The sequence below is a fragment of the Peromyscus eremicus genome, chromosome 1, assembly GCF_949786415.1.
Source record: "Peromyscus eremicus chromosome 1, PerEre_H2_v1, whole genome shotgun sequence".
NCBI lineage: Eukaryota > Metazoa > Chordata > Mammalia > Rodentia > Cricetidae > Peromyscus > Peromyscus eremicus.
Window position 1 is genome coordinate 60,266,393 of NC_081416.1, and position 15,126 is coordinate 60,281,518.

A 15,126-nucleotide genomic window follows, 5' to 3' on the forward strand; every position below is an offset into this window, starting at 1 on the left:
TCCTCCCGTAACACGTGCATAGGCAGCCCGGCGCAGCCTGTGGACCACATATCTGCCAGTCTGGGTGCAGGGGGGTACCACTGTCGGCAAGGGCGCCGCGGGCACCATGCCTGGGCTGGGAGGGACCTACCTCAGCAGCTTCTCCAGGCCCCGTTTGCTAGCATTTCTCCTCAGGAGTGCGGGGCCATTCATGCTGCGGGCCTGCCCGCGGACGATGCTGGTGACCTGTCCTGACCCCTGGCCCTGGGGACACCGCCTGCAGCTTCAAAGGCTCCTGGTGCTGTGGCCCCCAAACTCTGCTCTCCTCTCCCTTCTTGTCCTTTTCTCTCTCCTGCTCTGCCTTCTCTCTTCTCCTCGTCCCTCTCTTTGTGTCCTTGTCCCTCTCTTGTCCCTGCCCCCTTCCCTGTCAGTTTGTCTGGTCTCTCTGGCTCTGACACCCCTTCCTTGTCTGCTCTGCCTGTCTGTCTGAAGGATGTCTGTCTGTCTCAGCCCCTCCAGCCCCTGGGGGCAGGGGTCTGGGGCTGGCTCCCAGATGGCAGCTCCAGGCCCTTCCACTGTCCCTGGACCCTGTCTCTGTGGGTCTCTCTCCCCTCTCCTTTCTCAGGACGTACAGCAGCTGCTTTCCTTTTGTCCCCCAGCCCCCTTCTCCGCCCCCTCGGTCTCCTCCACCTCCACCACCTCCTCCTCCTTCCAAGACTAGTAAAAATGTCAGAGAGAAACCCTCCCAGCCCCGCAGTGTGGGGGCCTGGCTGGACCTCCACGCCCGCTTGTGGGCAGCATGGTGGTATGCCCCCCTCAGACCATCTTGGCAGCTTCTGCCACTTCCCACCTCTCTGCCCACTACTCCACTCTGGGTGCCTGGCCTACAGGTCATCTCCCCATCTGCAGAGCCTCTTGCCCATCTCTGCCTGCCTGCTGGTGCCTGCTCTGAGTCCTGCTCTCCCTGACCCCTGGCTCGCTCCTCCCAGGTCTGGGCCTCGGCTGCCCCTGACCTGGCTCACTGCCCCTCCTTGCCCTTTTCTTCTCTTCTGGCGTTTTCATCCCTATCTCAGTCTCCCTCCTACCTTCCCTCCCCCATTCCTTTCCCTCCCTTCTTTTTCTCCCTCCTCCCCCTCCCTCTTCTCCCCCCTCTGGGTCTTCTTTTTCCCTCTGTTTATTCCCAGCTCTCTGCTCTTGTATAACCTCCAGGGGAGGCTGGGCACCCCAGGAATCTTCCCAGGTCGCCTCGTTGGGAGGCTACTGCCCTCCCCAGAACCTCAGGCTGTATTCAGAGCAGGGATGTATAGACACCACAGAGAGCATCTTCCTTGGTGTAGGGAGCCAAAGTCCCCAGAGTGGTGGAGGGTACCCGGGTGGTCGGTGCCCTCACCAGCCAGCCCCCTACCCTATCCTCTGGCTCAGACCCAGGGACAAGCAGCCCAGCCCATTGTTTTTCTGGTTGGGCTTAGTCACTGTGACTCACTGGAGAACACTGGAGGCTAGTGGCTGGGCTGGGAGGAAGTTGCCATGGGCCAGTTCTGGGCAAATAGGCTTACATCTGGTGGCTTCTCAGATCACTCACACTCATAGCTGCCGACAAGCGGTACTGCTAGACCCATGAGCCAGATGGGAAAACCAAGGCTGGCCAGCAGCACTGTGCCAGGTCACAGAGACAGAGTCTGGCAGGCCCAAGACCATAGTTGGGGCTGTTGGCTGCCAACCACTGCCTACTGTGTCTCCCTGTACGCAGCTGGCCCCCAGTTGTCCTCCACCTTCATACTGGGAGGATGGACACACATGAGTTGCTATGACCTCTAGGTAGGTCAGGAAGTCAGATTACAGGAAACCTCAGGACTACTGAGGACAGAGGAGGGAGTTGGAGTCTCCCGTGGGAATGGATCACTGGTGGGAAGGAGGTATGCCTTAAGGTGATGACACAGATACAGTGTCACATGGATCCACAGCTCTAATCTGCAGCAAAAAGATGACTACCCACCTTTTCTGCAACACTTGCTACAGGATGAGATCCAGCTGTTCTGAACATAGCGGTTACAGCATCTCCCTCCCCCGGCATCTCCCAGGAGGAGATGGAGCCAGGGTGCATAGCCGAGACAGCAGAGTCCACTGCCCACTCCCACAGTGTAGAGACATAATACACAGCACATTCTGAAGTAATAAGGATGGGGCTGGGGTGAACCTCCCTCTGGTGAGCCCATGCTGAGAAGATCACCCAGTGGAACCAGCTTGTGCTGCGTCTGCACCACAATTCACCCCACTACCTCCTTGCCCCTATTCCTATTTCCCACTAGACAGCCAGGAAAGACACGTGGTCAGGGCAATTTGGGTTCAAAAGAAGGAAGAATGTTTCCAGACAGGGGAGGGCTGCCTTAATTGGCGGGGGGAGTTCTTATGAAGAAATGTAGAATGATTTAAGGCTTTGAAGCCATGACATGTATGGACAAGTGAACAGAACATTTGATACTGACATTACTGTCTATTATTTGTCTACCTACCCACTCATACTTACAGGGATGTGTACACTACTCTTACATCTACTCACTCATATACTCATTCTCACTCACCTACCTACCCATCCATCCATCCATCCATCCATCCATCCATCCAGTCTTTATGGTGCTTGTATTTTGATGTATCACTTATCAACCCATCAACTCTTCATCATGCTTACCCATTTTCCTATGTGAATACAACACATCCTACTATTCAGTCATTTCAAGCAACTATTCACACAACTATGCCTATGTCTATTCATCTTTCATTACATAATTTCTCCAATAAAAAAGAATCTATCAATTGACCCATCCATTCATGTGTCCATCCATCCATCCATCCATCTATCTATCCACTTACCTACTTACTTAACTATCTTGAAAATTTTTTGAAGCTTATCATTATTAAGGGAGGCTGCATGTACCACAGTGAGCATGCGGAGGTCAGAAGACAGCTTTGTGAAGCTGGTTCCCTCCATCCTTCTTTACATTGTTTCTGGGGATCAAACTCAGCTTACCAAGCTTGCTTGGCAATAACCATTTTACCACACTGAGTTATTTCATCAGCACACCTAGAAGAAGTGTTCAGTGAGCCATCCATCCATCTGGTGCCTACTAACCTCCTATTACATAATAATGAATACTATCTACATGTTCACCCTTCAATTTTTGTGTTCATTTGTTCCACCAGGAAAGTGTCTTCAATCCATGCTTTCATCTCCAAATATTCTTCTGCTCTTGTTTTCACTCATTTGTACAGATTTCTACATTTTCTTTATACCTTTTCCATATTCATTCATAAATCCATCTTTCTAGACATCTTCTTACCTAGGAAGCTGAACATCCAGCTGCATACATCTGTTTGTGTGATACTGTATGCACTGTCATCCAAGCAAGTCAGTACATTTTGTATGAGAAATCATCCTCCAGCCCAATCATCATCACCTACTCTTCCTCCCTGTCATCCTTCCACTCACATATACACTTAATTAGCCACACATTTGTCCATCAATCCACATGTTTATTCAAGAAACACAAATTGAATTCCAATGTTTTTTTTTTGTTTTTTGTTTTTTGTTTTGTTTTTTTTTTTTTTTTTTCAAGACAGGATTTCTCTGTGTAGCTTTGCGCCTTTCCTGGAACTCACTCTGTAGTCCAGGCTGGCCTCGAACTCACAGAGATCCACCTGGCTCTGCCTCCCAAATGCTGGGATTAAAGGCGTGCGCCACCACCGCCCGGCGAATTCCAATAATTTTTAATGTGCTGGGAATTCAGCACCACTCTCCAATGCTCATGAAGCTAACATTTTAGTGGGAACAAATAAGTATGTACCAACACATTGCAGATGATGGTTAATGCTGCTGAAAGGAAACAGGGAGCACCAGAGATGTTTTGTATGATAGTTAATGAAGAAGAAAAGCTTGGTGGGAAGGAATAAGCACTTGGAGAAAGTATTCCAGAAAGGTAGTACAAAATTTATGATGGAGAGGTGTCTTTTCACCAATCAGTGTCTCCAATAGTTCATCCCATACTAATTTACCCATTTTATTGATTTGTCATATGTTTATCTTGCCACCATACATCTATTGTTGTATCTATTTATCCATTATTTATTTATAGTCATATGTCTGCCTCTCTTCATATTATATCTGTCCAGTCATTTATCTATGTCCTATCTACCTCCTCTTTCATCGACCTATTCTTTCATCCTATGTGCCATCCTCCAATACATCCATTTATCCATCCCATGCATCCATCCATCCACCCACCCATTCATCCATCCGCCATTCACTCGTGCACCTATCTATCCAGTCCCCATCCATCCATGTATCCATCCATCCATCTACTTACCCACCCACTCACTCATCTATCTACTCACACCCATTCATTCATTCATTCATTCATTCATTCATCCAATCACTCACCCCTCCACCCACTCATAAATCTACCCATCTACCAACCACTCATCACACCCATCCACCCCACATCTATCCAGTCACCCATATATCCACCCACCTACCCATCTATCCACTCACCTACCCACCCACCCACCTACTCATCCATCCATCAACCCACTCACCCATATATTATCCATCCACATATCTACCCACCTACCCACCCACCCACCCATCCAACTATTCATTCATCCACTCACTCATATATCCACCCATCCACCCTTCCATCCATCCACTCCTATTCATCTACCCACCCATATATCCACCCATCAAGTCATCCATCTACCCCTCATCCACTCACCCATTTACCTACCCATATATCCACCCACTCTTCAATTCATCAATACAACCCCATCTACCCATCCATATATCCATCAACATTCAGTCATCTATTCATCCCCCATTCATCTACCTGTAAGTCCATTTATTCATCTACCTAGCTACTCATCCATCCATCTATCCATCCATACATTCACTCATATATCCACTCATTTATCCATCTACCCATCCACTCATTCACCCACCCATACATCAATTTATATACTCCCTAGTCATCCACTCACCAATATCCACCCATTCAGTCATCCACTCACCCTCCATTCATCCATATACCTGGTCATCCATCCATCTACCCCTCATCCATTCATCCACCTATCCACATATTCACCCTTCCATCCAACTACCCACTCACATATCTACCCATCTATCCATCCATCCACCCATTACCTTCTGTTTATTCATATCACATACTTATTCATCCACCCACTCACCCATCTACCCATCCAGCCACCCATCTTCCCACCCATATATTCACCAATATTCAGTGATCCACTCACTCATTCCTCCATCCATCCATCCACTCATTCAACCATCTATCCATCCATCCATCCATCCAACCACCCACTCACCCATCCATCCACCCATATATCTACCCACCCACCAACCCACCCACTCACTCATCAATACATTCATTCACCTCACATCCATCTATCCACCTTCTATTCATACACCCACCCATACATTCACCTATTCATCCATCCACATACTCCATTCATCCATCCATCCACCCATCCATTAATCTACTCATCCACATATCTATCCATTTATCCACCCCTTTATCAATCCATCTATACTTACAGCCATCACCCACTATTTATCCACCTACTCATTCATCTAGCTACCCAGTCATTCATTCGCCCATCCACCTACCCATATAGCTACCAACATTCAGTCATCCAATCATCCCCCATTCATCCACTCACCCATTTATTTATCAACCCATCCACTCATTGATCCAACTCCACTCACCCATCCACCCATACACACATTCATTCATCTACCTGCTCACCCACTCATTCATTTATCCACCAACCCACCCACCCCCAATTCATCTGCCCATCTATATATCCACCCATTCAGTCATCCATTCACCCCCATTCTTCCACCCACCCACCCATCCATCCATCCATTCATCCACCTACCTATATGTCCATCCATTCATCTATTCATTCACTTCTTATTCATCCACCTACCCATTCATTCATTTATCCACCTACTTACCAATCCATATATCCACTTACCCACCCACTCATCAATCAGTCCATCTATCCCATCCATCCATCTACCCATTTATATATCAATTCACCTGCACATTTATTGATCTGCCCACATATCTATCCACACACCCATCTGTAACACGAATCTTAGAAGGTCTTATTAATAAAAACAAACCTGGAGCCAGGTATTGGGGTGAATGCTGAAAGATCAGAGAAGCAGAACAAGTGACAGCTAACCTCACTTCACCAATTTCTCAACTGATCTTGTTTCCTCAGACTGGAAGCCTCTGTGTCCTCATCCAAATGGATCTCAGCTGAACTGCTGCTAAAAGCCAAAAAGCTTAACAAACTTAGTTCCTAGGCCTCATACCTTATATACCTTTCTGCTTCCTGCCATCACTTCCTGAGATTAAAGGTGTGTGTCACCATGCCTGGCAGTTGCCCCTGTGGCCTTGAACTCACAGAGATCCGAATGGATCTCTGCCTCCCAAGTGATAGGATTAAAGGTGTGTGTGCCACCATTTTCTGGTCTCTATGTCTGTCTAGTGGCTGTTCTGTTCTCTGACCCCAGATAAGTTTATTAGGGTGCACAATATATTGGGGGACACAATATCACCATACCCATCTATCCACCCACCCATTCATACATTCATTCATTTACCCACCTAGCTCTTTCCATATTTCCTTCTCCATTCACCTTTCCCTTTATTTATTTATTTCTCCACCACTTATTACTTCTTTTTTTTCTTATTTCCTTTCTTCTATGACTAAGACGTAGCCAAAGCTCATGGCTCAAGAATAAGGTCCCAGGAGGTCAGGTCCCTCCTATAATAGACCATAAACAGAGCTTGGGAAGCACAGATATTCATTCTCTCTCTCTCTCTCTCTCTCTCTCTCTCTCTCTCTCTCTCTCTCTCGCTTGGATTTTTCCAGACAGGGTTTTTCTATATAGCTCTGGCTGTCCTGGAACTCACTCTGTAGATCAGGCTGGTCTTGAACTCATAAAGATCTGCCTGCCTCTGCCTCCCAAGTGCTGGGATTAAAGGTGTGCATCACCACCTTGGTTCAGATATATTCTCTTGTCCATACATCTTTAGAACTCCTAGCAAACATGCTCACAGACCAGTGTACTACATGGGGAAAGACACAGTAAGCAGTGGGAGCCTACTGGTGGAGGGGCCCAGGATGGTGGCGTTTAATAGTAATGTGGCTCTGATTTACATAGTGGGAAGCCTCCAAATGCTTCCTGCACTCATCAGCTCCATGTGTTCCCCTTTCCAAGCAAGGTCTGGTGGGCCAGAGCTAAGGGCGGAACCAGGGAGCTGGGCGTGGCGAGGAAGCCAAGCATGGTTGGAGCTGGGACTAGGAGAAAGGGCAATGGAGTCTTTCCAGATTTCTTTGGAATAAACTAGCTAGATCCATCTGGCTTGAATTCTATTGCTCTTTTGAGGAGAGGTTCCTGGGAGAGGAGGGAGAGATAGAAGAGGGGGGGGATGAGAATGGAGAAAGGAGGAGAGAAAATAGGAGAGAAAGGAGGAGGGGAAAGAGGAAGGGGAGAGTGGGGAGAAGGGACATGGAGAGGAAAGAATGAGAGAAGTGGAAGAGAAGAGAGGGGGAAGAGGAGAAAAAGAAATGGGGGAAAGAAAGGAGAGGAGAGGAGAGAGGCAAGGGGAGACAGTGTTGACTTTCCTCAGAAGCTAACCACATACAGTAGGCTGCCTTGAGGAAAGAGTGTGCAGCCACCTTGGGGTGGGAGGTGGGTCTGCTCCTTGTAGGGAGAAGGGTGTGAATCTGCTATTGAGGGGACCCCATCCTTATGTACTCATCCAGGCGGCAGCTGGTAAAATCAAGGCTCTGGAAGGAGAGTTGGATGTAGGACCCATCTCACCCATGACAAACAGGTCTCCTGGATATTCTAGACAGCTTTCCAATAGCACCTGGTCACATTGGGCTGGGGTTTGTGTTGACCGCATATACACTGCCAACAGCCTACCTTGTTCCACCCCTGAGGAGCCCTGATGTGAGGAGGAAGCTCACAGGGGACCGAAGAATCTTGATTTTGCAGATAATTTTACCCATCGATTATCTGCCAACCGATGGAGGTGGACTGTCTTCATTCCCTGGCAACTAACTTGGAAGTGGTCAGCAAATGAAACTTGGCAAGACTGACCTGGCCACAAGAAAGGACCAGGGCCTTTCCTGACCCACCAACTGTTCACTCTCAAATTCCTATACTCTAAACCCACAGCCCCTCCCCTCTCTGCTAGCTCCTTGGTGCTAGGTAAGAGTGGCTGGCTAACTGGGCAATGGTGGCACACACCTTTAATCCCAGGTCTTGGGAGGCAGAGACAGGTGGGTCTTCATGAGTTCGAGGCCAGCCTGGTCTACATAAGTGAATTCCAGGATAGCCATGGCAGTTACAGAGAGAAACTCTGTCTTGGGAAACTAAGAGAGAGAGACTGGCTAGTGAAAACCTAATCCTAATCCTGGGAAATGGGCTGGCCTGTCACCAGGCAGCCCCTTCATCCAAACCTGTCCTCTGTAGATATCAAAGGACTGCCATCCAAAGAGAGGCCCTGATGCCTCAAGGCCAGTGGGAACCCACCCGAGAGTTACCTTGTGACCTGATACAGCAGGACTGGGCCTTCCAAGAGCCAGAAGAACTCACCACAGCCCTGTGGTCCAGTGCTACCAGAGCAGATGCCGAGACCCATGGCTACACTGGCCTAGACAGTGCCTGAGAGAACACTCGTACCCCAGCCTGGGATCTCCCAACAGAGCACCTGCAGCCCACCCTGGGCTACTCTCACAAAGACCGCTAGTTCCCTGCCAACCTCCTTTGCAGATTCTCATCACAGCACCCTAAGAAGCAGCTTGGCACAACCTAACCCAGGCCCTAGCCCCTCACCCTAAGCCCACAGAGGGCTTGTCTAGTCACAGTAAACCATCTCTAAAAGGGCCACTCTTGGGGGGATGGTGCACGAGATCTTGGCATGCTGGAGCTTTAAAGACTTGGCAAGGACACTCAGGCCATGAATGCTAGGCCTGAGCAGCTGCATTCTGATTGTGCAGATAAAGAAACTGAGGCACTAGATGGTGACCCTTTTCTCCTCCTATCCCAATAGCTCAAGTTCTCAGAGGGAAAGGTCTGGTCCACCTCCCCTGGGTCTCATCCCCTAGCAAGCCCCTACTTCCTCATGACTCACTAAGCACTGTGATAATCCTCTCAGGGAAACTGAGGCAGAGGCAACCACTAGTACAATAGTAATGTCACCCTTCCAGGGCCATCCTTCCCTGGACCATCTGTCCCAGGCCTCTCTCAGCACTGCCTACCTCAAGCAGACCGGGCAATATGGGAGCTTCTGAAATCAGCAAAGGTAGGCCTGTGATGCCTCAAATGTGCCAGGCATCTGGTTTCCCCTCCTCAACCCAAGATGGGGATCTGAAGGAGCCAGATGGAAGGTGGGAGAAAACCTAGGCTCTACCAGGAGGAAGCCCATCATCTGGGTGAAGCTCAGCCTCCACTCTGTCTTGAGGAACCCCTGACTTAGTCTGGCCTGGCCTGGCTCAGCTCAGCCATCTGTGGAGAGAGCTCCAGCCCCTAATCATCCCACCTTTAGTGCACACCCCAGGAGGGCAAGGTTGGAGGAGTCCCTCCACTGGGCTCCTGCCTCTGAGATCAAGGCTCTCAATACTGCCTGAGGACCTCTGAGGGTCAGAGGGACAGGTGGTTCAGGAAGGAACCTTGCCTAGGTGACCCTCAGATTGTCCTGGTCAGCAGGTGTGGGATTAGGTCAGCAAGGCTTCCAGGGTAGATGGGGACCCAGAGCAGGGCCCTGAGCAAAGCATCATCATCATATGCTGAGGAAATCAGGGTGCAGACACCTCAGGGGCCAGATGAGGTACAACTGAGGGGACAGGTAGCCAGGTAGAGAGGGCCAGGCCTGTGCAGAGAGACCTGCCCACCTGAGCCTGCCCCCAGTGAGGGGAGGCATGGCTTCATGCAGAGTTGGGGTTCCAGGACATGGATAGTGGTTGACTCTGAGGCCCTTAAAGGCATGCTGAGGCACTCTCCGTGAGCTACGCGACTGCCCTGTAGCTCCCGAGGCTCTGCACAGTGGAGATGTAGCGGAGTTGAGGCTTGGTCTTGGGGCAAAACATTCCCTCAGTGTCACCCAGCAGTCCCAACAGAGACATGTGCAGCTTGTGGAGATGCCACACCCTGTTCCCAAAGGACAGGAACAAGCCAACAACCCTGTGTTGGGGAGGCAGGCAAGGAGACAGCACCCTACCAGAGGAAGAGTGGAAGTCCTGTATCAGTGGTGTGGGGACACTGGAGTGGTACACAGTAGCATTCCAGCCATCTGAGGGCTCTGTGAGAGAGGCTTGGCCTGCCTTGGGCCTGGTATGCTCACCCTGGTATTTCAGGGCAGGTATGAGGGAAGCACCTGGCCTCTGTCTGGTGTACCCAGTCCTCTATGGGCAGCATGGGGTGGGGACTCCCCTGAGCTCCTGCTCAGCTCTGGCCTTCTAGGGTTTCCTGAGTGGGTACTCTTTGGTCAAATATTCCCGTCTGGGCATCAGGGACTTCTTACCACATTAAACAGGAGAATCCCCTGGTCCCTGAGTCACTCTGTGAAAGGACAGCTCCACCTCGCCCTGGGTCTCGGTTTCACTCTGAAAGGTCAGCGGTATACTTGGTTCTCTTTCTTCCACCATTTTGGGGAGGACATCTTTAGGGGACTCCCAGGCCCACTGAGGTCTTAGGACTGTGGAACAGGAGTTCCTGACAGACGGGCACAGGTGCAGCCCAGTTCCAGTCCCACAGCAAGATGCCCAGGGATCTGCTGTGCCTGCCAGAGCTGTGGGCACCCTTGACTGTGTTGCTTAGACCTCGGCATGGCATTTGAGACAGCTGAGAGAGGGGGCCGAGGAAGGGCCTAGGAGGAGGGTGGGGCAAGCTTGGCTGTTTGCACCTGCCCTTCTATGGGCACAAGGTGGCAGGGGCCTAGCATGAGGGCATTTCTGGACAGGGTCACAGCTGTTGCCCGATCACCCTGTTCCACACACCCCACAGCTTGTGTCCTCATTCAGCCTGGGCAAGTGTCCTTAGAGTCCTTCTTCGGCCCTCATGACACACGTCCCCCCTCCCAGGAGACAGCTCTCATAGAGCCTTGCTGGGGACAATGTGGCCCTGGAACCCCCGGGTTGGCACATGGATGCTGACCCAGGCCAGGCCAGTCTCTGTTGAGCCGCAGACTCTCTTCTTGACTGAAGGGTTCCCTGAACAGTTCTCGAACCAGGGTCCAAATGGAAAGCAGCAGTGGGGAGCCTGAGGTTGGCCCCCTGCCCCCAACATGCTCCCCTCACGGTGAGGCCTCTTTCCCATTATCTGGGAGGACTGAGGCATTATTGTCCCTGCCCAAGATCTGGAGCCTGGCTCCATTTTTACAAGGCAGCCTTGGGGACTACAGAGACTGCAACACCTGCTGAGGTGGCCCTTCCCTCCTTGAGCCTGTGGCTGTGCCCTGAGGGCCACGCCTTCCCTGACAGTTCTGGCAGCAGTTTTCAGGCCCCTGAGGCCTTACCTCCTTCTTCCCCTTCCTCTTATACACCTGGACCACAATGCCCACATCCGGCTCCCATGAGGCCTCTAGTCCCTGGCTACAGAATGTCCCCCTCTGCCCCTTGAAGACCCAGCCTGTCCCTAAGACCTGACACTCTCTTCTGAAACCTGTTCCTGGGACCGGTCAGAGCAGGCACCCATGGCCTGGCTTAGTCTCCATGTCTGCCCACAGACAGCATCCCTTTCCATGACCCCCAGTTTGACCCAACACAGGGAGGAACCTCAGCAGTTCCTCAAATCACAGATGCCCTTAAGCAGCTGGCAGCCTACAGGCCTCTGCTCAGCTCTGTCTGTGGCAGAGGAGTGGCGCCTTTACCTCCTCCAACATTCCCCTCCCATACCCTCTGTACCCAACAGCAGTGCCTGGTCCGTGAGATGCCATTGGCCTTCTGTATCCCCACATAGCAACTTTGGGAACCCCTGAGACCTGGCCACCTCTGAGTATCTCAAGGCAGGCCAGACCCCTCAGATGAGTCTACAGGTCAGCAGCCTGGCCAGGATTCACAGCCCCAGTTTCTCCCAACACAGCTGTTGCTTTCTCCCACTGATCAGGCCACATTCAAGCATGCCCAGTTCCTTCCACACCAAGCATCTACTGTCTTTGTCCTGGCTGTGGACCCTAGCCAGGGAGATCTATCGTTGCCCAGTTAGGCCAAGCTGCAGAGGCAAATAGAAGAGACACGCACCTCTATGGTTAAGAGGGGGTTTCTGAAGGACCTCTAAGTCCCCAGTGAGTAAGCACTATCCAAGACTCTGACCCGCAGGACTTAGCACAAAGCAAGCTGCCTGCTGTGGTGCTCACTCACTCTTTGCTGTCTTCTGCATGCAGCTCTTCCTGCTCCTCACAGCTGGGATCGCTGGCAGCCTCCGCCATGGGCCTGATGTCTTTGGTGTGGGTGAGCTCTTTGTGGCTCCTAGTCCTTCTCTGTAGATGGGCCGTGGCCTAGAGCCCCCACCCGGGGCAGGTTTCACTTCCTCCTTCCGGCAGGCAGCAGGTTGAGGTTTGGAACCTATTGGGACTTGGGTTGGGGTGTTGTTTTTGACTATGTTGCTGCAAGAGAAGAAGAAAAAAGCTAAACCCAAACCACTCATCAGGAAGTGTTGAGCAAGCTGCAGCCGCCGGGGGTGACAGAAAAGGACCGAGGGCAGAGGTGGGTGAGGATGCTCCTCACAGGTCTAGCCCATGTGGCTGGGACACCCTGTGTATCTCTAGGGTGCCTACCAGAGTCCTGTGAGTAGCTAGTTCTCCCAGTGTCCAGAATTCATGATCCCTTCAGCAGACTGTGCTCCCCTGTGGACTGCTTTCAACTGTTTTACATGGAAGTCCTCTGTGCCTCCATGTGCACTCACAGAACATGGTGGAGCCAGTTCTTGATACTTCAAGCCTTGGGCACTCTTGAGTAGTCTTTGCTTTCCACCCATGTCCAGGGTCCTGCACATGGTGCTCCCAGTCTGTAGGTCTAGAGCTTGTCTCAATCTGTCCCCATTCCCAGCTAAGAGACACCTGTGTCTCCTTCTTGCTCTGTCAGCTCAGTTCTCTTTAATCCTGTCTCTGTGCTCTGAGCATTTGGAACCAATATCAGAGTTGGTTGATGTTCCCAGATAAGACAGAGTGGGTCATGGATTCTCTTGAGAGGCAAGATAGTAGCAAGACCAGGGGAGGGACCAAGGCTTTTGAGAGGAAACCAAAAGGATTCTGGGTCATCAAGAAATGTTGCAGAGTTTGAGGACCAGATTCCAAAGCTCCAGGACTTGAGCTGAGGTGTCATTGGGCCGAGTTGGGACAGTCACAGTATGGTAGAGACTCCCTCCTTGAGGTCTGCTGGCCCAAGAGACAGAAAGAAAGGAGCCAGTGCCATCTGGGTCAGCGTTAGCCAGTGAGTGGCCTCAGGAATCCAACTACGAGGTCTTTTAGGGGAAGAGGGGCAGAAGGGCAGGAGAGATCCTGGGGGTGTTGGGAAACTCAGTGGAACCCCTAGAGTGACATCCAGAAGCAGAGCAGTGCTTACAAGCCTGCCTGAAGGCAATGAGCCCTTTCTCACCCACGTGGCCCCACGTGGCTCAAAGGCAGGCAAAGCCTGACTCACTCTATCCCAATCCCGAGGAAGAGACACAAAGGAGACCCAGAAGAGCAGTGTCCAGCAGGCTGGGCCAGAGCCCTGACTGCTTCCTCTTTAGCCTCCTGTCCCTTTCTGCACTTTGCTTCCTTGGGACCCTCCCAAGGGCCCTGTTGGTGAGTGGCTGGGAGTGCATGTGGCATGTGGCAGAGCTATGACACTTCAGACATGACACCTCTTAAGAGGTTCCCACAGGCTCTTATGTCTGCCACAGGACTCCTCCATCCAGGCACCTTTCCTGTGGATTCCAGCCACTACTCTGTATGACCTTTCTCTGGCTTGCTGGGCCTTAAGGCTGGGGGATGGGCAGGTGGAGGCCATTGGTTGTCTATAGGCTGGGCTGACTTCCTAATTTTCAGGGCCTCTGATCTAGCAGCTAACATCTTCCAGAGGGAACTTCAGACCCTACTAGCACAGACCCTTCAGGCCTGCAGAGCCAGCTCCTGCCTGAGGGGAAGTCCCAGTCTGGCTTTCCCAAAGCTGAAGTGTTGTTAAGTCTGCACCAAGAGTAGCAGTGTGGAGGGCAGGACTCCTGCAAGGGGATGGGTCCTATACCCAAGTCAGATCTCTTTGCTGTAAAAGTTAATCATGGGCTGGCAAGATGGCTTAATGGGCAAAGGTACTCTTGAGACCAAACCTGATGACCTGAGTTCAGTCCCTGAGACCCACATAGTAAAAGGAGAGAACCAATTCCTACAGATTGTTCTCTGATCTCCACATACATGCCCTGGCACATACGCACACCTTTTCTGTGGATTCCAGCCACTACTCTGTATAACCTTCCTCTGGCCTGCTGCGCCTTAGGGCTGCCTGTAGGTTGGGCTGGCTTCCTAATTTTCAGACTTCTGATCCATCAGCTAACATCTTCCAAAGGGAAATTCAGGCCCTACCAGCACAAACCCTCATATAAACACACGCGCACAGGCATGCACACGCGCACATGCACACAGTTTTATATGAGTCCTCCCTAAGAGGGCTATTGTCTTGTCACTTGGTGGGCATCAGGAAGTCCTCACCATGAGCCAGCCCAATGCTCCTGTATGTCTAGCCTTCAGAGCTGTGAGCTAAGCAGATCTTTGTTCTTTGTAAGTCACCCTGCCTCAGGGGTACTGTGTAGCATGCCTGGGACATATGGGTGCTATGTGAGCTGCCTCATCCATTATTTTAGTTTCATCTGAATCGGGAGATTTTGCCTTCTCTGAGTTTCATCCAGACCCCAGCCATCAAAGAGGGTGCCCCTGCCTGTTTGGCTTGTCTCCATCTTCCCAGGCGGATGCAGAGGCTGAGCCCTCCCATTAAGGATTGAATTGCATACTCCAAGATGCATATGTTGAAGTCTTAAACCCCAGGACTTCAGAATGTGACCTTATTTGGAAATCGGCT

At 51.2% G+C, this 15,126-nt stretch overlaps 1 protein-coding gene across 2 annotated transcripts in view; it reads right to left on the bottom strand.

Moving 5' to 3' along the window:
- The window catches only part of Lsp1 (lymphocyte specific protein 1), a 35,626-nt gene extending 23,065 nt beyond the window's left edge, over positions 1-12,561 (bottom strand). The window contains exon 1 of one of the 2 annotated variants that reach the window (XM_059264279.1): positions 12,433-12,561. In XM_059264279.1, the coding sequence (XP_059120262.1) occupies positions 12,433-12,500 (68 nt within the window). In that variant the 5' untranslated portion in view covers positions 12,501-12,561. Of the gene's footprint in view, positions 1-130; positions 647-12,432 lie in introns of those variants that run through there. The other variant, XM_059264283.1, reaches the window with a different exon arrangement.
- Between the last annotated feature and the right edge of the window lie 2,565 nt (positions 12,562-15,126).